General features: G+C 35.7%; 1 protein-coding gene across 1 annotated transcript in view; it reads right to left on the bottom strand.

Moving 5' to 3' along the window:
* The window catches only part of LOC127569658 (cilia- and flagella-associated protein 47-like), a 401309-nt gene that overhangs the window by 118151 nt on the left and 255626 nt on the right, over positions 1–27532 (bottom strand). The window contains 2 exon segments of the mRNA XM_052014458.1: positions 15139–15242; positions 20308–20454. Of these exon segments, the coding sequence (XP_051870418.1) occupies positions 15139–15242; positions 20308–20454 (251 nt within the window).

Genomic DNA, 27532 nt, shown 5'->3' with positions numbered 1-27532 from the left:
TCCTACACACTCCACCTCCAGCCCCCAATCACCTATCTTTGTCCCCCTCCTGGTTCCAACTACTCACTACACACACAGTTCACCCACGGGCTTCCCTTCAACCCTTTCCCCTATCTGGTTCTGGTTCCACCTGCCATTCACCTCTCCCCTAATGGTTCCCATTATAACCTCCTTTAATTATCAGATTCCAGCACTGGTAGCCCGTTGTGTTCCTGCTTATCTCTCTCCAGCGGCAGTCGCTAACCTTCATACCCCCCTCCCACCACCTCGCTCCACCTGCATCTCATTTTTTTTATATATTCTCTTTGTCTGCCTCCATCTATCATCCACCTGCCACTGTCTTCCAACTCCACCCGCACCCGCTTTCCTCTCCTACCTGGCACACCCTGCCTGTTATCTTTCACCCTTCCTCAGTCCACCAATCACCTCAGACTCCTGTCTCACACTCCCCTTCTCCTCTTTATACCGGCCATCTCGCCTCTCCACTCTCAGTCCTGATGCTGGGTTTCAACCTGAAATGTCAACAATTCCTTTCCTCCCACAGATGCTGCTCAACCCACTGAGTTCCTCCAGCAGATTGCTTGTTGCTCCAGATTCCAGAATCTGCAGTCTCTTGTGTCTCCAACATTTTAGGAACCCAGTTGGTGTTCATTTGACTTAAACACACATAAGAATACAGTAAAATATTCAATTGATGTTCCTGGATAAAATAAGGAGGGAGGGGTGATTGAACTCCAACTCAAACCCATGTGACTTTAACGGCTGTTGTTCAAGATGATCTAGGAAAATGAGGATACTGTACGTTCTTTCTTTTTCAATATTTTTATTAATTCCAAATAAAAAATACAAAGTACATGAAACAAAGGAAAAAACAAAATGTTACAAAATAGATTGTATTGAATCACACTTGAAATCACAGTACTTCATATTAATAAACAAAAATGATAACTAATTAATATTAATAAATTGAATAATTTTATTACTTAAAAAAATCTAACCCCACTACCAAAACTGAAGCTGTTTGGTAAAGAAAAGAGAAAAAAAAACACCCTAAAGACAAAATACTATTGGCCAATATCTGTACTTTAAGCACCAAATCAGTGGTTTTGAAAGTAGTTCAAAAAAGGTCCCCATAATATTTGAAAGTTCAGAATAGATGTAGAAATAGAGCAATAGATTTTCTCTAAATTTAGATATGACATAACATCCCGTAACCATTGAACATGAGTGGGGGGAGTAATTTCCTTCTATTTAAGCAATACAGCCCTCCTGGCTATAAGAGAAATAAAGGCCAATATGTATAAGTCGGAAGTCTCCAAAATTATATATCTTTTTCTCCAACAATCACAAATAATGCAGTTAAAGGATTTGGCTTAAAATTTATTTTAAAAAGTACAGAAAAGGTTTTAAATACCTCTATCCAGTATTTTTCCAGACTCGGACATGACCAAAGCATATGAATTAAAGAAGCCTCTCCATTATTGCATTTGTCACAATAAGGAGATATATCCAAATAGAAACGTGATAACTTGACTTTGGACGGGTGAGCTCTATGGACTACTTTAAACTGAAGGAGGGAGTGACGTACATGTAATGATGAAGTATTAACCAGTTTAAAAATTTGATTCCAAGCTTCCTCAGAAATTGAAATCTGCAGGAACCTTATTCATTCCTGATAACCTACCATAAATCTTGGATATTGCACCATCATAAAAAGGCTTCAAATTGAAAATTACATCTAGTAAGTTCTTATCAGGACTTATAAGGAAAGTATGTTCTTGAGATCGGAGAAAATCTAATTTGCAAATATCAAAAAAAGTGAGTTTTTGGCAAATTATATTTAGTGGACAATTGTTCAAATGTTGCAAAATTTCCTCCAACAAACAGATCTTGAAAACAAGTAGTACCCAATCTATCCCATTCTTTAAAAACTATGTCAGTCATGGAAGGTTTAAAAAAAAACCATTAGCAAAAATGGGACTAGACAAAGAAAATCTCAATAAACCATAATATTTTCTAAATTGTAAGCAAATTATCAGTTAATTTATTTATTGATAAAGGAAGTGAAGAGCCAAGCAAAAAAAAATAGAAAATTTTTTAACAGAATTAGCTTCCAAAGAAAGCCATACTGGACAGGCCTCATGATTAATATAATGTACCAAAAAGTAAGATTTTGTGTATTGACTGCCCAGTAATTAAACCTAAAGTTGGGTAAGGCAAAGCCTCCATTATTTTTAGCTTTCTGAAAATGAACTTTATTTAATCTAGGATGTTTATTTTTCCATATGTAAGAAGACATAATTGAGTCAAGGGAATCAAAAAAAGACAGGAATAAAAACAGGTAAAGCCTGAAATAGATACATAAATTTAGGTAAAATATTCATTTTAATAGAATTAATGCGGCCAATCAGCGATATAGAGAGGGGTGACCAGTTTGGTAAGACTCTTTTCACATAATTCAGTAAAGCAAGAGGATATGTTAAATGGGAAGGCAACCTGATATCTTAGTCCCCTTTCAACAACATTTGAGCATTCTTCTCACACAGTCACAATGAATATCAGATCCAATAAGTCAGCAGATTTCCAACTGGATATGGTTCTAATCACAATGGGAAAAATTAAAGAGATACCTGACAGTATATGGGAATAACTTCACTTAATTATTTGTGGCAAGCTTGTGGCATCAGGAATGTCTTTGGTTGGGAGCCTGCTTGCCAGGAATGTCCTGCAGCCAGCAGCAGATTAAAATGAAGTGCATCACCATCTTTGATAATGAAAACAGAAAACACTAGAAACACTAGCCATTCATGCAGCATCTGTGAAAAGAGAAACTGTGAACATTTTAGGCCTGGACCCCTTCTTCAGTTCTGATGAATATTCCCAGTCATGAAACATTTCTCTATCCACAGATGCTGCCTGACCTGCTGAGTGCTTCTTGAGTTTCCTGTTCTTATTTCAGATTTTCCACCATGAATATTTTTTTATTTTCTGTCTTTGATTTTGTCATATTTGATAAGTTACGTATCAAAATGTTTCTGAGAGGTCAACTCCACATGCCCGCTACACACTGCACATCTGCCTTAGATATTGGTAGAAAATTGCTGTTTGCACATTGGAAGGCTTTATTCAGATGCTCTGGAAACATAATTGTGTTAAGTCTTCTGAACCAGGTAAACAACTGGTGTGTTTGCACTGCCATAGAGTACATTGGTCAGTGTGATATGCAACATTTGCACACCTGGTATTACAAGTGCTGAATATATGATTTCTAACTATAATATTTATTTAGTACTTCACCATTTACAAAAATTTGTCCCTTCACTACTGAATTTGTGTTTCAGGTAAATTGCAAGGTAAAGCTGTTTCTCGTCACAGTGTTGCATGAGACCAATTTTCCATTGCTTTTCAAATTTTTATTTTTGATGCTAACGAAACATGACATGATTGAGTAACTGTAAAACTAATAACTAGATTTTGCATTCCATTGCTTTCACCAAGGTGAATTTCAAAGGCAGCTATTTTCTGCCATATGCAAATTATTTCAAATTCTTACAAGACCTAGTAAGGAAAAAAACAAACATACAGAAACAATTTGGTATTTTCAAATGCACTACTCCTATGATATAGCTCATTTAGCTTCACTGACCAAGCACACATTTCCAGGCAAACATGTTTTTGGTGAAATAGCAAACTAAAAGTATCAGTGTATATAGTTTTAAAAAGTGTGTCCAACATGCCTTTTAAGTCCATGATCTCTGAAAGTATGACCTTGGAAGATCACACATGAAACACCTCAGGGCATCACACTTAAAAAACATAATAAGCCAATGATGGCAAAATATTATGATTGGTAAAAGTAGCTCAAGGTCTTTATGTAAAGTCACTATTACATTTACAAAATAATGACTCTTCGGTTAATTGTTTGACAATCACGTTCTGGGGAAAAAACATCTTAAATCCATTATTAGTTACATGGTATCTTTAAGCTTATATATCCCTGAAAACATGGAATATTGACCCATTGTATGTTGTATTACATGTAACAAAGTAGCCTTCCAAGTTGCACCTCCAATAACTCTGCAGACATCTGATGGGAACCTTGTGGCCATTCTTGGGGAGCATATAGAAGCCCTGCACAAGAAGTTGAAGGACTACACCACCGTAAAAACTACCCGCACAACCATCCCTTCACCCACTCCTGATCCATCTGTGGAAGATACTGCAGTTCCCATATTGGCACCGTCAGGATCTTTGAACTAACAAAAAAGAAATGGAAGCAAATCATCCTCAATCCTGAGGGACTGCCTGTGTGAGAGTGAGAAATATCTCTTTTTGTTCACTCTGGCATTGACATATTGATTCTAATCATTTACAAAGTGATTTGCAACAACTGATGAAGCACAAGTCTGAAAGAAAATAGGATTGAATTTTAACCCATATCAATACAGGAAATGGCATGGTATGATTATTCAGTATTGATGCGACAGTCACTAGCCTGTTTGCCATTGATCTTGCCATCCATTATTTTACCCAAGACCTCAATAAGGCATTCAACTAAATCAAACCCAACAAAAGGTAGCAATTCATCAAAAAAGTAAAGTCCTTTGGCAGCTACTTACAATCTCTCTGTTGGGAATTGAAGTTGTACTCATGTACATTGATGAATAAGCAGAAGGAATTTATTATTTATTTATCATATTTTAATGTAGTTAACCTCTTCACATTTACACAGGGTTTCCCAGCAATAAGTGTGAAATCACTGAGCAGATATTTATGGGAAATGAGGACTTCCAAGGGATGCAGAGATACAACCAAAGAGATGAGTCAAGAGTAACTGGAAAAAATGTTATTTATGGAGAGGAAAGTAAACTTCAAATATAGAGCAAGGTAACCCATTTCAAAGCTAAACCCTAACCCAAAATTTGTAACAATCATATCAGATTAATGAAATAGAAACCTAACATGATTAATTCTGAGGGCAGAATGTGGACGTTAGTTGTAGTTCTGCATAAGCAACAATTACACTTGCAGAAATCAAGCAGGCACAGATAATTAGAACACCACACAGTTCCGATGCCATCGGAAATAAAAGATGGAAATGTTGTGTACTGAATGATAAATACTCATCTCCTACCTCACAGTCAGCAGACACTTCATTATTTACCCTGTCATTGAGCAATAGTTGGCATGTGCAAAGTTTCACATTCACATATAACACAGGCTCAAAACACCTGCGATTGATTCTTTTGACCTAAAGTTCAAAACACATTGACTTATTATTTTAAGTACACTCGGCATAATTTATGGAAAGATAAATACACAACAACAAACCATCAAAGAAAAGCCAAAAATATGACAAATGTGAAATCTATATGAGGCCTACAACTTGCCAAATAAATACAATGGCAAGTTGACTTAGATATAGAATTATCTGTTGAATAATCAATCATGAGGGCTTTTTTAAGGGCTTCATAATTCAATAAACTTTGGTTGGCTGTCAGACAAGAGTCTGTCATACAGCCTACCTTTGTGCACTTGTTATTCTGTGTCTATTGGCTTCTAATCAGCACCAGTTTCCAGTTCTAATATGGCTGGCATCTCAACGTCTGCAACTTCCATGGCCTATTTGATGTTTGCATACTATTCTGTCAACAATGCCATGATTTTAATTGCTGCTTTATGATTAGCCTCACAAGTTATCTATCTTGGTGCTGTGAAAAAGTATGGAACAAAATATCATCAGCCAAAATTGAATTTCTATTGTCACCAATCAACTTTTATACAATTTGTCTCTTGATCAGTGATCACGTACAAGTATTTTATGTACAGGGTTGCATATTGCAGATATAGTCAACAACATTTTACACCTTTAAGGATGCAGCACCCCAAGGAAAACATAATTTTCTTTCTTCATAAAACAACTGCTTCATGCCAAACTACACACTGTTCTGAGACTGGTGGAATTAACCACTGTAATACATCAATGAGCTGCAAAGTGGCTACAACATTTATACCTTTTGTAAATGATCAAAATGAACTTGGAACATAAAAACTCAAAGCAATTATGATAATTCCTATCATTTGTATCATGCCTTCAACCTTCCAGGTGCCAAGACATAGGTTAAGTGCTGGAAAATGGGATTAGTGTACAAGGTATTTGATGGTCAGCATGGGCATGGTGGGTTAAAGGGCCTTTTTCTGTGCTCAATGAATCTTTTATTTAATTTCCTAGTTAAACTTCTTTGCCCCTTTTTACAGGGGTATATGGAAGAATTTAGAGGGATATTTTATACAAATGCACAATTGTTATACACATACACACTTGTATGTGTATCCTTAACATAGTCAATGATTACGAGTGAGCACGAGCTGAAAAGCCCTGCTGATGTCATCTGTGCATGCTACTACTTCCTTAATACATTTGTTTAAACATACACATTCCCTGTGCTACAAACCTTCATGTGATACAGTGTCAACTCTTGTTTAAAGCAATCTTGTTAAGAAACTTGAGTGAGCTCATGATGTTAAAAATGCATATAAATGTACATTGATTTTGTTAACCAGTTGCTTGAATAATGTCATTTTGAAATATGTGCCTGTGTCACAGATGCATTATTGCTTAAAATAGTAAAATACTTTACCAATAAAAATGTTTGGGATGAGAATCGGTCCATTAAGGGATAAACAGGACAATACCACTGGTATTGACAGGGAGATGACAGAAATATTAATCCATTATTTCAGTTTGGTATTTCTGAGAGAGATAGAACAAATGGACATCAGATGATGAGATGAGTAATATGCACACTTTAGGGAGGAAAGAGAACTTATTAAATTAACTAATCAAATTCAGTCTGATCAACTAATCAACTAATCAAATACATGCAGCCTGGATAGATTGCATCCATGCATTTTAAAAAGTCTTGTGAAAAGATGGCAGAGCCATTATTGTGCACATTTAATAATTCTTCACAAAAAGGTGTTGTGCCAGGCAGATAGCTAACATAATATCTATACTGAAGAAGGGGGACAGAACATACCCAGGGAACTGTGGACCAGTTAACTTGACATCAGTGGTCGGAATGATAATAGAAGCTCTATTTATCAAGGGAAAAGAACATCTAGAGTTGGAAATAATAATAAATAGGTAGCACAGATTTCAAAAAGCAAAACCTTGTTTGACCTTTCCAATTGAATTTTCTGAAAAGATAACAACAGAAAATAGATTATGGTAATGCAGTTGATGTAATTTATCCAGATTTTCAAACGGCCTTCACTAAAATATTCCAATATAGATTATGAATGCAGAATGCAGAGTAGTTAGGAATAAGTCCCAAAACAGGTTGCTTGCTGGCTTCAAAACAGAAAGCAGAGAGTTGGTGTAGAGAGCAGCTATTCACGGGTGGAAGATGGTTAGTCCTGGTGTTCCACAACAATAAATGTTGGGACCACTGCTGTTTTCCAATTTATATTACAGATTTAGACTTTGGAATCTGGAATAATTACAAAATTTGTGGATATTGCAAACTGCGGGTGGCATAATCAAGTCAAGGGGGGTTGCAACAAATTGGTATTGGTATTGGTTTATTATTGTCACTTGTACCAAGGTACAGTGAAAAGCTTGAGTTACAAACCAATCGTACAGGTCAATTCATTACACAGTGCAGTTACATTGAGTCAGTACAGAGTGCATTGATGTAGTACAGGTAAAAACAATAACAGTACAGAGTAAAGTGTCACAGCTACAGAGAAAGTGCAGTGCAATAAGGTGCGAGGTCACAACAAGGTAGATCGTGAGGTCATAGTCCATCCCATTGTATAGGGAACTGTTCAATAGTCTTATCACGGTGGGGTAGAAGCTGTCCTTAAGTCTGGTGGTCAAAATAAACTTGGCAAATAATTGGCAGACGAAGTACTACATGAACAAAGACAAGGTAGTATATTTCAGTAGGAAGAATAAGCAGGTCACTTGGAAAGTACAAATCTGCATGGGGTCGGAGAACAAAGGCATCTCAGCATGCCAATACTCCAATCACTAAAATTGCACCACAAGTTAGCAAGGTCATAAAGGATGTAAATCAGGCAGTCAGGTACATATTTCAGAGGAATAAAATTAATGAATAGGGAAGATATGCTAGAATTCTGCATACTATTCTGGTTGACATATTGTTAAAAGGAAATAGAGGTTACGGAGACAGTGTACAAAGATGATACCACGACTGAGAGGACATATCGAGGAAAGGCAAGCTGGAGAGACTGCAAAGAAGATTTACAAGAACGGTGCTAGGACTCAAGGGCCTGAGTTATAGGGAGAGGTTGGGCAGGCCAGGACTTGATTTCCTGGAGTGTAGGAAACTGCGGGGTAACCTTATCAAGGTGTTTAACATCATGAGGGGCATAGATAGGGTGAATACACAATCTTTCTCTCAAGAAAAGGGAATCAAAAATTAGAGGGCATAGGCTTAAGGTGAGAGGGGAAAGACTTAAAAGGGAACCTGAAGGGTAACTTCCTCACACAATGGGTGGTGCAGATATGGAATGAACTGGCAGAGGAAGTGGTTGAGGAGGGTACAATAACAACATTTAAAAGACGGACACGTCCATGGATTAGAAATGTTTAGAAGGATATGGGTCAAACCCAGGCAAATGGGACTCACTTAGGTGGGCATCTTGGTCAGGATGGATCAGTTGGGCCAAAGAGCCTGTTTCTGTGCTGTATGACTCCATGTGTATCAGGAAAGGATGAACATATTAGTCTCTTGTCTCTTGAAAAATCAAGGTTGAGGGGTGACCAAATCAAAACCTTTAAAATGATGAAGGGTTTTGATAGAGTCAATACAGAGACATCATTTCAACAAGTGGGGAAGAGCATAACCAGAGACCATCAATGTAACAGTCAACAAGAAATATAACAGGTAATTTAGAAAAAACACCTTTGTCCAAAGAGTGTTAAGGATGTGGATTTTTCTTCCACAAAGAGTAGTTGAAGCAAATAATATGAATAGATTTTAGAGAATGTTGGGAAAGCATATGAGGGAGAAGGGAATTGAGGATTATGCCTATAGACTTAGATGAGGAAAGGCAAGAGGGGGTTCAAGTGAACCATATGTGTCTGCACGGACTGATTGGGTTGATAAGCCAGTTCCTGTGTCAAAGATACTATGTAATCCTCCACAGTTCCTGCTTCACTCTGCACCATATTGCTCACAAAAAAAATATGGTTCCATGGTTTGTTCACTTGGACTTTCCAGGCCACTCCAATACGAGTCTCTATTCTTTTGTTCTAATTTTCCTTTACTTTATAGTATTTTAGATTCCTATTCTTACGACCAACAATCTTGCAGCCACAGTTATTTCCTGCAGCCCTACAATATTTACCTGAAATAAATTTACATGAAAAACTTCTGCAAATGTACAGATGAAGGATCAGAAAAGTCTTTAAATAATGACTGTCAGCCCTTTAACGTGATGAAATTCAATTGCACAGATACAGTAATGTCACTGGTTTCACCAACATCATGCTGAGAAGAATTCTGAATATGGCAAAAAATGAGAGAATAATCAGCATACACATTACATCGCCTTCAAAATTTTGTTCTACCCAGCTGTGAAGCTGACATAATATGCAGCATAACACTGAGAAACTATCAAGTAAGATTTCTGCTCGCACGAGGGAAAGAAACCTGAACTGACTTTTGCATTTTGCAATTAATCTACATCAATTATAGCAATTTGCTCAATACCCAATCAAAGGACATTGTGATAAGATTAAATGTCCACTACCAATCTCTTTCATTACAGTATAGATATAGAAATGGTTTTATTTTTGGGAGCTATTTACGGGAATTTATTTTGTTCCTGATTTGTATGTCACATTGAGGTCACCTGAAATTTTATATTATTTTCACATAGAAATCAATTAAAATGTATTATTGTCTGAGAATCCAATGCCCCTTATTGCAAAGGAAATACAAAGGCCTTTATTACAAATATAAGACTGATGTGTCTTAAATGTTAATTATGATCCTTAAAAATGAGGAAATAAGGAGAATTTCATGAGAATGGTGTAGTTAAATGACTGAGAAAAGAATATGGAAGTTTTACCTCAAGAGAGACATCCTCTTTCTTGAGTGTTAGTGCAATGACGATAGTAAAGGAGGAAATTGAGGTTATGTGGGAAAAAAGATTGTTACATTCTAAACTTGCTGAAAATTTATTTGTTATTTAGATCTCTAACATATTGGTTCTGAGTGAATGAAGGCTCTGGTCCTTCAAAAAGGAGATAGCAGATTTACTAAGTTCCCCTCTACCATCCATATCCCTGCTCTTCAGTACCACCTTCAACCCCCCTTTCTCTTCAGGGGGGAAACAAGTTTCAACAGGAAGATGAGAAGAACACAATGGTGGAAATATTAAGAACTGGTGGGGATTATACATGGTTTGGAAGAAGCCATGGCAAAACAACCCAAATTAATGAGTCCTCGGAAGAAATTACCAGACTTGTAGCTGGTAAAAACGAAAGGAACTGTAGATGCTGAAAATCTGAAATAAAAATAGAAAATGCTGAAACATATAGCTGCTCAGGCAGCATCTCTGAAAAGAGAAACATGGTTAATGTTTCAGGTCCAAGACTCTAAAGAAAGGGAAAAAACAAGTAAGTTTTCAGTTGCAGAGAAGGTGGGGGACAGATGGATAGAACAAAGGAAATATCTCTAATAGTGTTAGACCAAATAAGTTAAAGTGACAGTGAGCATGTCATTATGCTGGGTAGAGATTGTGGCCACAGTAGAGGTGGATTCCAAATGAACAGTAGATGAACATGCACCACATAGATATTTAAGATTGGAAACTGGCATATTGAAGAGATAGGCAATAGCCTCTGTCGCTCTCAACCAAATGGAACAGAATCATCTTCAAATTCAAGGCGTCAGAGAAGCTAGCAAGAACCACAGTAAGAGTTCCCCTTTTCTTGTTAAAGGCAAGGTATCCTGGAATAGGTTTGGAGGTACTGATTTGGGATCAGCTATAGCTCTACTGTGTCCAATGATTTCTTGCTGTCCCTTGAAAATATGCATGATGGAGGAGATCCAGACAGTAAACAATAAGGAGGATTTCTGCATCATGTTTGGTAAAAGCTGGGGAGATTGAAGATGAAGGAATAAACATGCACTCTACTTGGTGAAAAATGCAATTCATGAAGAATAAGAGTCAATTACCTGAACTTTAGAGTTGACTTGCTGAAGAGGATTGCCCACATAGTAGAGAGTAAAAGTGATACTCTACAAAAGAGAATGATGGAAGAACTGAGGAGACTTTCAGAAGGCACATGGCCAGACAATGATAAAATACAAGTGAATAACTTAAGTCTTGATTGATGTAGTTAGAAGGGAATGAATATGATTTGTTGAAGACTGAGTGGGAGTGAGTATGTAGCATCAACTTGAGCAGAGGTTAAAGGCCAAGCAGAACAAGGATAACCTTCTATAGCAGGTAGAGCTGTTCTGTTCACTGTGCTCTTTCAACTCACGGAGCAAGAGTGCTAACCAACCTGATCAACTAGATTCAAACCCACAGATAATTCAATTACATGTTCATTTGTTTTAGCTGGAGAAAAAGGTAACACATAAATAATCAGTCAGTTTTGTTAATTTTTCCAATGGTTTCAAAGGTGATTGGGAACGAAAAAAATCAGGCAGAATTCACACTTCCCTTTTTCATAAGGAAATTATTTTGCTTACCTAATGTGTAATTAGCAACAATTTTTGTATGTAAATGAAATGGAAATTATTGAAGGTGCAATTACCCAGTAGCATAATTAATAGTGAAACTTGTTTCATTTTTGTAAACATCCTGAAGGTGGTAACCTTTTATTCTCATTTACATTCTTATTCTTCAGTCAGTATATATTGCACTTACAGCCAGTTAAGCAGACAACTGGAATGTTGTCCATGGCAACACTCACAGTTTAGCTACATATCTTGTCAACATACCTTCAGGGTTACATCTGAAAATGAAGCTCTCCTACATCCAGTCATCAGGTCAGCAATGAAGCAACTCATTTCAACAGTACTACCAACTTAAAGATCTGAATCTATATGTTATTTACTCAACATTAATTAAAAATGAGCTCCTTCTAGCAAACCCAATCCAAGTTAAGAGCACTTGAGTATGAGAGAAAAATCCAGGAAATTCTGGGATATGAACCTGGCAAAACACAGTAAATATTAAATTTCATGCACTCCAGTGACAGACAATGCTGGATATTAACTCAGTCCAAACCATTATTGAGTATTGAGTTGTTATTAATGTTTTTAATTAATTGTTATTAGTTTAATGTTTTTCAAGAATTATTTTTTAGTTCTTTAATAATTTAAATTTTTTTATTCATTTCAACTGTTTTTACATGTCCCTTATCATCAGGGGCATTTAGAAGCAATTGAGAAGACTTCAGGCAGCGCAAGATTCCAAAAGTCTATCAGGACAGTCTAGAGACAAAACTTCACAATCTTGCTCACTTCTTCAATAGGTTGTTTCAGCTGGCTCCAGTATAAGGTAGACTAGAGTGCCAAATCAGCAGGATTACATGCTCAATTTTACGAATATTGTTGCCACTTTTTATTGAAAACGTAATACACTCTTTATAATAAGTAGAATTTCTCACAATTTACAGGAAATTTAAGATACCAAGTGAATTGTAAATCATCAAAGGTTTGCATAGCTTTTGGTCACTTTGCAGATCTATGCTATTATCTTTGCAAAATGACATCTGAAACCTAACTTCCCATGAACTTTATGAAGTTGTTGCAATTGCACATCAAATTTACTATAATAATGTCATGCAATTAATAGATGAAATAACCTTTAAATAACTTGCTATTTGTTTATAATTGCCATCAACTTTATTTACCCGGAAAGTGCACATATTCATATTAAAAATACAAAGAAAGTAAAACCTTAGAATTTTAATATTTTTCTTACTTTTCTGCTCCTTTGCCTTTTTTCTCAATCCTTATTTCTCTAACTTTAGTTATCAATTCTCCTGTAATCTAATTTATTTTGAAACCTTATGCTACCAAAATAGTCCTCCATCTATTCCTTTATCAATCCTTAAATTTTATTACTTACAACAGAATGTTCATCTGATTGTTCTCACAATCTGACTCATTTCTAAAATAGGCCATTTCAGCTGGTTCCAGTATGAGGTAAGACCAGAGTGCCAAATTGATTAAAAGTCCAAAATGCTTCAATATCCTCACTGCACCATTTTCAGCTATCAACTTCATGGGTAGTTAATGCACAAACAAGTCCAGTGAAGAGGACATGCTGCTGAACTCCCTACTTCAGGAAAATCTGGCCTAGATCTCCCAAAGTATTAGAACACTGTGCCTCCGTATTATTTGTTGATCAAAGTTTCTTAAAGATTAAGAGAATCTGCAATATTTTGAAGCAAATTTCCATAGAACCTAGAAGTTATTAATTCTTGTCTGATAAGTAAATGAAAAAATATTTCAAATGTCTGAATTTGCATGTTATTTTTTGATCATTAGTCAATTAACAGGGAGAGGAAAATATCAAAGAATGGAATATCCTGCAGCTGGGGATAACCAGGAGAGTGGTCCCAGAAGTAAAAGAAGGCTTTCCCCACCCTATCCAGAGACCACATCATCCAATTACCACTTTCTTATCTTGTTATTTATTTATACACTCACACTCTTAGACCCCAGGACTCCATTTTGCCAATGGTTTGCTTATTTAACTCTGTGACCACTGGACACAGAACAGGAAATTAACCCATGGGAAAAATCAGAGCCAACCAGTATAGCAGTCTTTTAAATATTATAATCAGAAAAAAAAATAAATTATATTTCAAATTTTAGAAACAGCAATATGAGGTCCAATGTCAGAACACCGCCTTCCTCGCAGCATCAAGTCACTGACAATGACTTCTGGATTTCTATATTTGTATACATTTGCTGGAAATCTCTGCGTTACACTCAGCGGCAAAGGATAATGATGGCAACTCTGCACAGTACTGCAGAAAATACGCAAATCCCAAAATTGATCATCTCAATGAGCATAACATTCACAAACATTATAAAAGTTAATGTTATTTGTTTTTTATTGCCTCCCACAAGTTGCCCAGTTGATATTTTAGATCACTCAGGATGTGCAGAGTCAACCATTTTGTATCTGACTATTGTCTTAAATAGACTAGGTTAAATAGAGATAATGAGTTGCTTGCCCACATAGAAATAAGTAAGAGAGTTTGTTCCTTTTATAAATAGCATTTTTCATATTTTTTGTAACGGACAAATTAATTGCCAGAGTCACTTAGTAATATTTTGCAAAAGTAGAATTTGAATTTCTAATGCCAGTGCTACGTCCAGCATAATTTTCCACTTCATTTTCAGAGACTGACATGAGTAGGAAGCATAATATCTACCACCAACCATATACTGTAAATATATGATAATCAACTGCAAAATATGCACAATAAATTTGCAGTGAACACAAGACTTCCTTAAGTTTTTTGTGGGCATATCATGTGTAGAGACCTTGTTCATCAGTATTCACCAAAGCACAGACCAATAATAGCAGTGCAGAAATATGTAAAATTGTAATACCAATATATGGTAATATTTATGCTCTAAAGACACATGAGAATAATTTTGAGGATATAATTATATTTCAGTGTAATAAATTTTAGTGTAATAAATACTTGGGTAATAAATATTTGAACTTTGCTCTATGAAATGATTATCCCCTTGCCCAGCACACACATTAGGTCTGACCCCATTAATTTCAGTGGATATTGTTTGGCTGCTGAGAAGGAAACAAAGAGGAAACTGTTCATTTTTAAAATTATTTTGGTTCAGTTTAATGTTTTTAATTAGTTAACATGATCATTATGTATTTATTTTATTTTAGTTTAATGTTATTGTTAACTTAATGTGATCACTTGATTCAAAGTGCTAAACCATATCAATGAATCTGATTGTAACTGAGTGAACATTACTTTGATTTGGACTAGGAACTATCAGAATTCTAACAACATTCACAATATTCATATCACATGTATGTACCTTTTTACACAAGACTGAAAGTGATTTTATATTATAAGCTTTATATTGCACTTACCTGTACAGCACAGGTTACACAAAGCCGCTGCTCAGGTGGAGCTGGGATAGTATTAATCTCCAAGTAAAACCAGACTCTGTATAATTTGCTCTTTTTTGCTGTTGCTGAAAGATGAAAATAAGTATTTTCTTAAATAGTATTTTAATCCCATCAACACTATTTCTCTTCAACAAATTTGAAGCAAACTCCAAAAGATTCCATGCATAATTTTGGATATTCAAAACCAACAAGATATTACCATAAAAGTGTTTAAGTGTTTATGTATGATATAGACATTAATCATAACTCAAAATAATTGGTGCAGTGGAAACTTTCCATTCCATATTTTGGTGGTTGTAATAAGCTGGGTAATTGGAACAGAAATGAGAGTAGGGTACAATGTGACTGAATGACCCAGAGCTGCCAGTAAAGGGAAGCAAGACCATGACTTCTGAACCTATGCTCTCAAATGCATTGGTTGCAAACTTAATGACAGATATTCAGACCCCAAATATTTTAAGTTCCTTCTGCCACTGGCCTCCACATGGATGCCTTGCTGAGATTCCTCGACGATTATGTGGGGGATGGCCTTTCAAATCCTGACCTAGTCTGACCCCATTAATTTAAGTGGGATTTGCAAGGCTATGAAGAAGGAAGCAAAAGAGTGAGTTCCTGTTTTATTTTAATTATTCAGGTTTAACATTAATAAAGATTTATGAGCATGTTTTAAGGTTTTAGAAGAATATATTTTCTTAAAATTACTCTCACAGTTTTTACAACTGAGAAAATTTGGAGTGAAGTTTTGTCAGCCCATTTCAAGGACAGTATTTTTAGGCCGGTTGCTCCCTAGATGTACTTGAGAAGACGTGGTTGGTCTTGTTCTTTTACTGTTGCACTGTATGTAGTGATGGTCAGGTTAGATTTGTCGTTCTCTTACAGATTGGATATACCTGGAAACTTTGTCAAGTGGATGCCTGGGATAAAGATAAAGATATAACTACTTCTGGATTAGGTCTTCAGCACCAAAATTGGGATAATGTTGGGACCCCTTGTTTTTGAAATGTTGCGTGCTTTCAGCTATTTCTTGATGAGAAATTGGGTCAATCAAACTGAAAATAGGCATCTGCCAAAATGGGGACCTCAGGGTGAGGTGAAGAAAGATCACCCGCTCAAGCCTTCTACTGAAGGAAGTAGTGAATGTTTTAGTCTTTTGTTCTCACACACAGACTTTGACATAGTTTATATTGGTAACATCCATGAAGCCACCCCCTGGTTCACTACTAGATATGGCAATATTGCAGATTTTGATAGATCTTTTCAATGTGGGTCGACAGTGAGAGAGAAAAAAACAAGGGATTATGGGCCAGTTAATTTAATATAAGTTTTGGGGAACTTACTGGGATCTAAAATTAAGGACAGAGCAACTGAACGTCTTGAAATTTTACAGTTCATCAGAGAGAGCCAACATGGGATTGTAAAGGTCTGATGAACTTAATTCATTTTTTTTGAGTAAATGACTGAAGTAATCGATAGGGAATACCCATACAGGCTTTCATAAGACCATTGATAAATTTTCTCATAAGAGACTATTAGCTAAAGTTGGTACATGGAATTCAAGGCAAATTTTTGATCTTGTTATCACTTGAGTGGCAGGAGATGAATCTACAGTTCATGAGCAGGTGCTCAAATTGACATGATGTGACTTGTAATTTACAACAAGGTTCCACGTCGGGGTCTCAACTGCTCACTGTATTAATAAATGATAGAAAATAGGATTACAAAAGCCACTTACCCAAATTTAAAGAAGATAGAAAAAAGACAGCATTGTAAAGAGACCATAAAGAAGCATTAAATTACAATTTTGCAAATAGGTTAATTGAATGAATAAAACTGCAGCAAATGAATTTCAAAGTAAGAAAAATGAGTTCAATGCTTTTAAGCCAAAAGAGATAGAACACACAGATTTCTGACCGGTGAAAAACTCAAAAATTGTATTGAAAATGGAAGAGTGGTGGGATGGGGAGACAGGGCGGGTGGGGTGGGGTGGGGGAAGTGGGAGAACAGGGGAGAGATACATCAAATAGATCATTAAATTCATGAACGGGTGCAGAAAATATGGAATGTCATACATAAATATGGAATGTTATATATAAAGGGTTGGAATACAAGAATGTAGAAACAATGCTTACACTATTTATAGCCCTGATCAGATCACACTTGGAATACTGTGAGCAGTCCCGGGCAAGTCCTATGGATTTAATGTCATTTGTTTCTTCATTTCTGTTATTTTGTTTCTGTTACTGTTCGCAAGTCCCCAACACCAGTGAAATAAAGGGTTCCTTGGAACATCCCACACAACATTCTCTTCCTCTGCTGCAAGTGCTAATACAAAGTAATTTTTGAACACATTCCCCAATAACCTTATTTTCATTTACAAATCTCTGTTCTTAGTTTCCAGGGAGACCTATTGCTACTCACAACCCTTGAATTCCAAATAGATTTGTAAATATATTTCATGTTGATAATGATATCTCTTGAAAGTTTTCTATCCATACTCATAGCTTTTACAATCTGGTGCACTGTCATCATTTGTATCTTTTCCAGTAGTCAGGATATGTGCATTTTTGGCAATTTCTATTCTCTTTTTTCAAGTTTGTGTCATCCCTCACCTCTTTCGTCTTTCATGGCTGTTTTTTCTGGCAAATTGAATTTTTCTCCTTCAGGCTGTAATCTGCTTCCATTCTCTTCATTATATCCCCTTCTTCACTGAAATCAGTTCATCCTTAGTCACGAGGCTATTCCTCCTTCTCCACCATTTTCCCTATCTTTCTGTGGATATTATAACCTATGGTTCCCACTTCTGATCTCCTTGCTGTCATATTTCAGTGGTGGTTACCATGCTCTTGTCTTTGAGTTAAACTTGCCCTGCAAATCATTCAATTTGTTCCTTAGACTGTATGTTTTATTGTGAAGGTACTTTTATAGTGCTGTTTCAGGAATGGTGATTCATTTTAGAAAGGTATATAACATGGAGAGGTATTTTCAGATGATGGTGTTCCCATGTGCCTCTGCCCCTTGTCCTTCTTAGTGGTGGAGGTGACTGGTTAGAGTGGTGCTGTCATTGTAAGTACACCAAGTAAATGCAGTATATTTTGTTAACCAACAAAAGTACAGGATATGAAACAAAGGTGGATTTTATTAAGTCAGAACAAGTTGAAGGAGCTACACAGCTTAATGCTGTTCCAATATTCTTATGCTTAGCTCTGTTCAAGGAAGCTAAACCTATTTAAGGCAAGATAGAGAAAAGCCTTGGAGAATGAATTGGGAAACGTTCTCAAAATGGGAGCAGTGGATGTTGTGATGGAGAAGCAGATGTTTGTAAATGAAAGATTTCATGTTTCTGCAAAGAATGTACATGATCTCATTATAACTTTGTGGTGGCCATAAAAAGTAGCTGTGAAGAGCATAGTTGGAAGATTCTTATATTCAGAGTGACAATCACTCCAGTTTAAAAACGTCACCTATTTTGATCTGTAATATAATTAAAAATCTCTTTTTTATTTCCACTTGTGGAGTTGCCAATTCCTACTATTAGCCCTTCAGGAAATCATTCAAGTGACCATATAATTAAATGCATGCATCTTTATTGCTGATTGTATTTATAGTAAAATAGACAGGAACAGACCAGCTGTGTAAAATCATGAGGGGCATAGATAAGGAAAATGCACACAGTCTTTTTCCCAGGGTTGGGGAATCAAGACCTAGAGGATATAGAATTAGGGGGAGAGGCAAAAGATTTAATGGGAACCTGAGGGGCAACTTTTTCACCCAGATCATGGTGCATATATGGAATGAGCTGCCAGAGGAAGCTGCCAAAGGTTTAGAAGAATATGGGCCAAAGGCAGGCAAATAGGACTAGCTTAGATGGCAATTTTGGTTGTCATGGAACAGTTAGGCCAAAGAAGGGCCTGTTTCCATGCTGTATGACTCTGTGACTCCGTGTTGAAAAGTGTGGTATGAAAAATTACAATTACTGCAAGTAAGGCAAGTTCAAAAGATAAGAATGAAATATCATGCTCTGAAGAAATACTTGTTCATTCTTGTGCCAGCAGACACAGAAGATTATAAAAATACATCTATTTTCATTTGCAGAAAAGATTACGGGGAAAATTGGTAAGGGAATGGGATTGCAGACATTATGGATCTTCTACTGTCAGGAACAATGGTAATATGGAAATGTGGAACAGGATTTCAAAGTTTTTGGTGGCTTGTAGAGCTGTCTAATATTCCAACACATTTATCAAAAGATGGGTTATTAATTTAGATGGACTAATTTGGTTAGACTTGAGATATTAATTAACAATAATGGCTATCCTATTGCTCTTCATATTTCAGGGACATCCAGTGTAAACAAGGGAACAAATTTCTCAGTATTGCCCACTAGCTGAATTTGGGAGCTTCTTTTCTAACTAGCTTAGTTTTATATTACATTGTGTTGCTTCACATTTAATTTTTTTTTAATTGTGCTACAAGCCTCTTTCAATAAGTTTTTGTTCTACTCCAGCCAACATGACTAATGGAATGAGGAGGAGAAAATGCCCCCTACAGCAAACGCTTCCATTTTATAGAGTCATCTGTACACACTGAAATAGAAATTGAAGCCAACAGAGCTCAGTTTTGGAAATGAATTTAACACATATGCACCACTAAATTATGCATTTAATTACTATTTTCTAATACTAAATCAAAAGTTAGACAGCCTCATTTAGTTAGCTGTCAGCTGGGGGTGTACTTAATTTCAACTCAAGCTTGTTATACTGACTTGATTATTAACCTGATGGTATTTGAAACATAGCTGGTCAGGGGTTCAGCAATCAAAACAAAATTTGAAGTGTCTGTGACAACACAACTCTTCTAACAGTTCCTCATTTTACTCATTTTCAAAACTATATGAAACAATCTTTGAGCACTTGGTTTTCACACTCAATGGGCTTAACATGCCTCCAATCAGGAGGAGTTAAAAGTTCCTCTGCATTTCTAGACAGTGTCACACCCACACGTTTTCCCAACAATTTCTTTGAAACCACAGCACTTGCAAAAGGAAATCTGTTATGTAGCATGCATAATTTTGTCAAAATAGAAGTCAAGTAGAATGTAGCAGCTTTAAGTTACTAATTGATGAAAGCAGACCAGAGTTTGTATCCCCAGTTGTTTCACATGCCATCGATGTCACATTCGTTACTGGCTGTTCACCATCTGGCTTTTCCACTGAGCTACTGCAGTCAGGCAGCTGGTCCTGTCGCAGAGTTTCATCTTCAGCCACAAATGAAATTATACCTGAAACCAAGAGGTGATAGATTCTCTATCAACTGGAGCATTATTTTTAATTGGGTAATTATTTCCATTATGTATTCATTGAATCATAGAAACGTACAGTACAGAAACAGGCCATTGCAGCCCACTCTGTCCATATCGACTGTGATGCCTATCTACGCTAATCCCATTTGCCTGCATTCGGCCTGTTTCCCTCAATGCCTTTCCTGTCTAATTACCTGTCGAAATGCCTTTTAAACAGTGTAATTGCATCTGCTTCCATCACCTCCTCTGGCAGCATGTTCCAGATATTCACCACCGTCTGTGTGGAAAAACTCACCCCTCAGATCTCTTTTATATTTCTCCCCTTTCACCTGAACCTGTGCCATCTAGTTCTGGGGAGAAGATTCTGACTATCTATCCTATCCATGCCCCTCATAATTTTATAAATGTCCAAAAGGTCACTCTTTAGCCTCCTATGTCTCAGTAAGAATAAACCTAGCCTATCCAACCTCTCCGTATATCTACAGCCCTTCATTCCTGGCAACATCCCAGTGAATCTCTTCTGCACTTTGTCCATTGCTACCACATCTTCCTGAAGTGGGGTGACCAGAACTGTACACAATACTAGAAGCACAGTCTAACCAATGTTTTGTACAACTGCAACATGATGTCCCAGATGTATTGTTTCACAATTTAACTCAGTCTCAAATTTTTGGTGCCACTGATCTAGCACTCACATTGTGCTCTCTTCAACATTGGAAAAAGCAAAAACAGATTGGGTGACCACTTCCAATCAGTCCACAAGGGTGATCTTGAGTTTCCAGTTGCCTATCACTTCAAACCTCCATCTGATTCCCACTTTGATCTCTCTCTCTTGGATTCTCACACTGTTTCAACAAAGCCCGACTTAAATTCAAGAAACATCATTTCATCTTCCAACTCAGCACTTAATGGTGAAATCAAAAATTTCAGATAAATTGCCTTTCCCATTTGTAACTGGCTAGCTCTGATGAAAGGATGCCAACAGAACTATCACCTCACTTTTTCTCTCTCCACAGATGTGACTTGACTTGTTGAGTATTTCCAGCATTCTCTGTTTTTATTTTAAATTTCAAGCACCTGCAGATGTGCTTCTCACATACACTGTTATTCAAAGTTCCAGTATTTCTTTCCTTTTTTTCTTTTTCTATTCTCTGTTTTTATTAATCTCCTACTTGCATCTTTTTCAGGAAGATCATCTACAATTAACAACCCTCTGTCACCCTCTTTCAGTCAATAACACACCACAACAGCTTATTTCATTCAGTCTCTCTTGGCCACCTCATGACATCTATGATCATTCCACCCCTCCCCTTTCTGCAGCTTAAACATGTTTAATTTCTTTTTCAATCTTTTTATTAGTTTTCAAATTAATACAGATTAATATATAACATCAATGTTTGTACATGTAATACAAAGAGATTGGGAGAACAATCATGGCATGGATAATCATAAAAAACAATAAGGTATATAAAAAAATCTGTAGATCCAACGATCTCTTAGTGAATGAATACAATATAAAAGAAAGGAAAGAAAAAGATTTATTATAGAATATAAAAGAAAGAAAAAATATCCCCAAAACAATAAGAACATTTATAAACAGTATATCAAACCAAACTAAGCTAAGGAAAAAAAATTCAAAAAAACAAACAGAAAAAAAAAACTGGACTAAAATTTCTCAGTAGAAACAGAGCAATATTATGTCATCAACTCCATTCCTCTAAGTTGAAAGGTTATTACAAGGGGATCTATATCATGTGAAAATATTGAATAAATGGACTCCAAACTTCCTCAAATTTAAGCGAAGGATCAGCAGTACCCCTCCTAATTTTTTCCAAGTTTAAACATTATATAGTTTGAGAGAACCATTGAAAAGTGGTAGGAGGTATTGGATCCTTCCATTTAAGCAAAATGGATTGTTTGGCCATTAATGTAACAAAGGCAATCATACGGTTAGCGGAGGCAGATAGATGGCCAGACTCTATCCTTGGTAATCCAAAAATTGCAGTGATAGGATGAGGTTGTAAATCAATCTTCAATACATTTGAAATAATGTTAAAAATATCTTTCCAATGTTTTTCCAAAAGAGGACAGGACCAAAACATATGTGTCAAAGAAGCCACATTCGATTTACATCTGTCACATATAGAACTTATATGTTGATAAAAACGAGCTAGCTTATCTTTTCACATATGGGTCCTGTGAACTACCTTAAACTGTATCAAAGAATGTCTGGCACACATTGAAGATGTATTAACTAAATGAAGAATTTTCTTCCAAGTCTCTGTAGGTATAGATGTCTGGAGTTCACTTTCCCATTCATTTTTAATTTTGTCCAGTGGTTCAGAACTAATTTTCATAATTAAATCATAGGTTATTGCTATCAAGCCCTTCTGACAAGGATTAAAACCGAAAATTTTTTCTGTAATTTCAGTTTTGTAAGGTGTCAGAAAGGAGGGTATAGTAGCTTTTAAAAAATGTCTAATCTGCAAATATCGAAAAAAGTGTGATCTAGGCAAATTGTATTTGTTAGACAATTGTTCAAAGGATGATAAACAGTTATCAATGAATAAATCAGGAAAACATGCTATTCCCTTCCTTTTCCATATGGAAAACGCTTAATCAACTCTGGATGGATGAAAGAAATAATTAGATTGAATGGGACTGGCGGTTAGCGCAACGCTATTACAGCGCCAGCGATAGGGGTTCCATTCCCGTCGCTGTCAGTAAGGAGTTTGTACGTTCTCCCGTGTCTGCGTGGGTTTCCTCTGGGGGCTCCGGTTTCCTCCCACTTTGCAAAGACGTACGGGTAGGTTAATTTGGGTTTAAAATGGGCGGCGCGGACTCATTGGGCCGGAAGGGCCTGTTACCACGCGGTAAACAAAATTTAAATTTTAAAAAATTTAAAAATTTAAATTTAAAATTTAAAAATTTGATAGATTACATTTATTCAATCTAAAAATTTACGAAATTGAAACCATATTCGTTTTGTATGTTTAACAACTGGGTTAATCATATGTTTACTTAATTTAGTAATTGCAAAAGGGAGTGGAGCTCCTAAAATAGAAACTAATGAAAATTCAAGTACTGATTGGGACTCAAGGTGTATCCAACTGGGGTGTTGAATTGCATCTGAATCTTGTATCCAAAAAATTAAATATCTAATATTGATTGCCCAATAATATGGTCTAAAGTTAGGCAAGGCCATACCACCATCTTTTTTTAGTTTTTGTAAATACTTATTACTTAACTTTGGGTTTTTATTCTGCCAAATATATGAAAGAATTTTAGAATCAATAGTGTCAAAAAACGATTTCGGAACAAAAGTTGGAATCGCTTGAAATAAATATAAAAATTTTGGTAAAATATTCATCTTAACCGCATTAATTCGGCCTACCAATGATAGAGGCAGTGGGGACCATTTAGTAAATAATTGTTTAACATGGTCAATTAAAGGTAGTAGATTAGCTTTAAATAAGTCCTTATGTCTCTTGGTAATTTTAACACCTAAATACATAAAATAGTCAGTTACCAATCTAAAAGGTAATTGGCTATAAATTGGGGTTTGCATATTTAATGGAAAAAGTTTGCTCTTATTAAGATTTAATCTATAGCCAGAAAAAACACTAAACTGATCTAATAGTGATAGTACTGCAGGGATAGATTCCTCCGGATTAAAAATATAAAGTAACAGGTCGTCTGCGTAAAGAGATATCATATGAATCTTCTGTCCACGAGTAATACCACATATATTTGAAGAATCCCAAAGTGCAATAGCCAAAGGTTCTAAAGCAATATCAAATAATAAATAGCTTAATGGGCAGCCTTGTCTAGTACCTTGAAAAAGCCTAAACAAAGGAGATCTTTGATTATTAGTAAGTATTGAAGCCATAGGTACATAATAAATCATTTTAATCACAGATATAAATTTAGGACTAAAATTAAATTTTTGAAGTGTACTGAATAGATATTCCCACTCGACTCTGTCAAACGCCTTTTCAGCATCTAGTGAAACAACACATTCTGGAATTTGGGATGAAGGGGTATGTATAATATTCATTAATCTCCTAATATTAAAATGTAGATAACGGTTCTGAATAAATCCTGTCTGGTCTTCAGAGATAATTTGTGGGAGAACCTTTTCCAATCTAAAGGCCAATATTTTGGAAAATATTCTGGAATCTACATTTAATAAAGAAATAGGTCTACAAGATGCACAATCAGTGGGATCTTTATCCTTTTTAAGAATTAAAGAAATAGTTGCTTCATAAAAAGATTGTGGTAGTTTACCCACTGATAGGGCATCTTTAAAAATTTTGGCTAGCCCAGGAACAAGAATATCAGAAAAGGATTTTAAAAATTCAGCTGTATATCCGTCAGGGCCGGGTGCTTTACCCGAATTCATTGAAAATGTTACTTTCTTTATTTCTTCCTCCAAAATGGGAGCATCTAATGTAGAGCGTTCATTTAAAGATAATTGGGGAGTCTTCAAATCTCTTAAAAATTCATGTATTAAAGTAGGATCCTCAGGGGATTCTGATTGGTATAAAGAAGAATAAAATTCTTGAAAGGATTTGTTAATTTGAACTTGATCTATCGTGTAGGTACCATCTGGTTTACGAATTTTATTAATCTGACGTTTAGATATAGTAGCTTTCAATTGGTTGGCCAATAATTTACCAGATTTGTCACCATGTAGATAAAATTGACTTCTGATTTTAAGTAGTAGATTTTCAATTGAAGATGTTAATAATAAACTATGTTGTAGTTGGAGTTCTGTTCTCTTTTTAAAAAGCTCCAGATTAGGAGTAACAGAATATGTTTTATCAATTTCTTTAATCTTGTCAGCCAATATACATATTTCGTTATTAGTTCATTTTTTCAATCCAGCGGAATATGAAATAACTTGACCACGGATGTATGCTTTAAACGTATCCCATATTATCCCACTGGAGATTTCTTCACTAAAGTTAGTTAAAAAGAAAAATGAAATCTGTTCTTTAATAAATTGGACGAGATCTAAGTCTCGTAATAGCAAAGGGTTAAATCGCCATTGTCTGACATCAAAGGATAGATCTGGTAATTTAATTGATAATCTCAATGGTGCATGATCAGAAATGGCAATTGCATCTTATTTGCAGTCCATAGTAAGTGGAGCTAGTCTAGCATCAATAAAAAAGTAATCAATCCTCGAGTAATTATGGTAGACATGAGAAAAGAATGAAAATTCTTTATCAAATGGGTGTAGAAATCTCCAAACATCTAAAATTCCAGATTCAACTAAAAAGGAATTAATAAAGACAGCGGATTTGTTTGGAAGTGTAGGATTTGACACAGATCTATCCATTGAAGGGTTTGGACAGCAGTTAAAATCTCCACCCACAATCACAGTGTATTCATTTAAATGAGGAAATGATGCAAACAAATGTTCAAAAAATTCAGGGTTATCTACATTGGGTGCATAAACATTAACCATAACAACTTTTTTATTATGAAGTGGACCAGTAATTAATAAAAATCTACCATTTGGGTCTGATATTGTCTCATGATGGACAAATGAAATTGAGGAGTCTATAAAAATAGAAACTCCTTTCACCTTTGCTTGTGAATTTGAATGGAACTGTTGACTCCTCCAAAATCTAAAAAAACGTTGATTATCTTTCTTCCTGATGTGAGTCTCCTGAGCAAAAATGATCTGAGCATTTAATCTATGAAAAACTTTAAAGATCTTCTTGCGCTTAAGCAAATTGTTTAAGCCGTTAACATTCCATGAAATAAAATTAATAGTCTTATCCATTTTAACAGATTAAAAAACATATGGTATGTAAAGGGTTAATCTTGGTATATACGGATCTTACCAACAGGAAGAAGTAACAAAGTTCAAAGAGGAAGCGGATATGATGACAATTTAGAAAAATTTGTAGTTTAGCCCATAAGAATAAAAACCTAAAAACAGCCCCACCCACCTCCCCCAACAGCCCGAAAACTGGCCAATAGACAGCCAGAAAGCTACCCTCTAATTGAATTAACCCCAATTCTATTGGTGGCGGTAGTCCAAATTAACAAATATATAAACCACTCATGTTTAGACTAAGAATGAACAAGATAACCCAAACAGAAATATCGAAATAACAACAAAGTTGTGGAATTCAAACAGAGCCAAAGGGCATTAACAGTCAACATTTAAAGAATACAGTTTAATAATTATTTCAGAAAGAAAGCAAACCATCAGTCATTGGTTAAATTCTTAATTATAATAAAAACAAAACATTAAACATATTAAAAGAAGAAAAAAGAGAGGTTTAAATCTAAAAATTAATAAGATAATAAAGCGAGTAAGTCGTAAATCAAAGGAAAAACACTGTATCTCTTCTGCATTTCTTAGCTTTTAAAATTAAAAGCTAGTTCAAAAGAAATTGTTCGGCTTCTTGAATAGATTTAAACCATTTACGAGATTTATCAGGCAGTGTAATTCGCAACCTTGCTGGGAATAATAATGCAGGATGATAATTGCTTTGATAGAGACGAGCCATAATTGGTTTGTAGGTCAGCCTTTCTTTCATAACTTCTGGGGCATAATCTTCAACTATTCGAAACTTCCATTGTTTAAATTGAATCATTCCACGTCGACGAGCAGTACAAATCAAGAGTTCCTTGACGCTGACAAGATGAAACCTCAAAATTACTGGCCGAGGTTTTTGATCTGGAGCAGGTTTGAATCTTAATGCTCTATGAGCTCTGTCCAGAATGGGGTCAGCAGGGAACATATCGGAACCAAACACATCGACCAAAAGTTTAGAAAAGAATTCTATAGGGTTATCAGTCTCGGTGTCTTCTGGAAAATTGATGATTCTTAAATTTTTCCTCCTGCTGCGTCCTTCTAGGTCAATGATCCTCTGTTGTTGCTTTTCCAGGTTTTGCTTGGTCGTTATTAAAGCTTTTTCAAGTGAATGAAGTTTGGCATCTCTCTCTTTACCAGCTTGGTCGAGTTCAGCAATTAGTTGCATTTGTTTGGCATTCTCCTGGATAAGAGTATTTTGTTTTTCTTCAAAGTCCTGTA

The sequence above is a fragment of the Pristis pectinata genome, chromosome 4 (genome assembly GCF_009764475.1).
Source record: "Pristis pectinata isolate sPriPec2 chromosome 4, sPriPec2.1.pri, whole genome shotgun sequence".
NCBI lineage: Eukaryota > Metazoa > Chordata > Chondrichthyes > Rhinopristiformes > Pristidae > Pristis > Pristis pectinata.
Note: the sequence above shows the minus strand (reverse complement) of the source record. Positions and strands in the feature narration are given on the sequence as shown.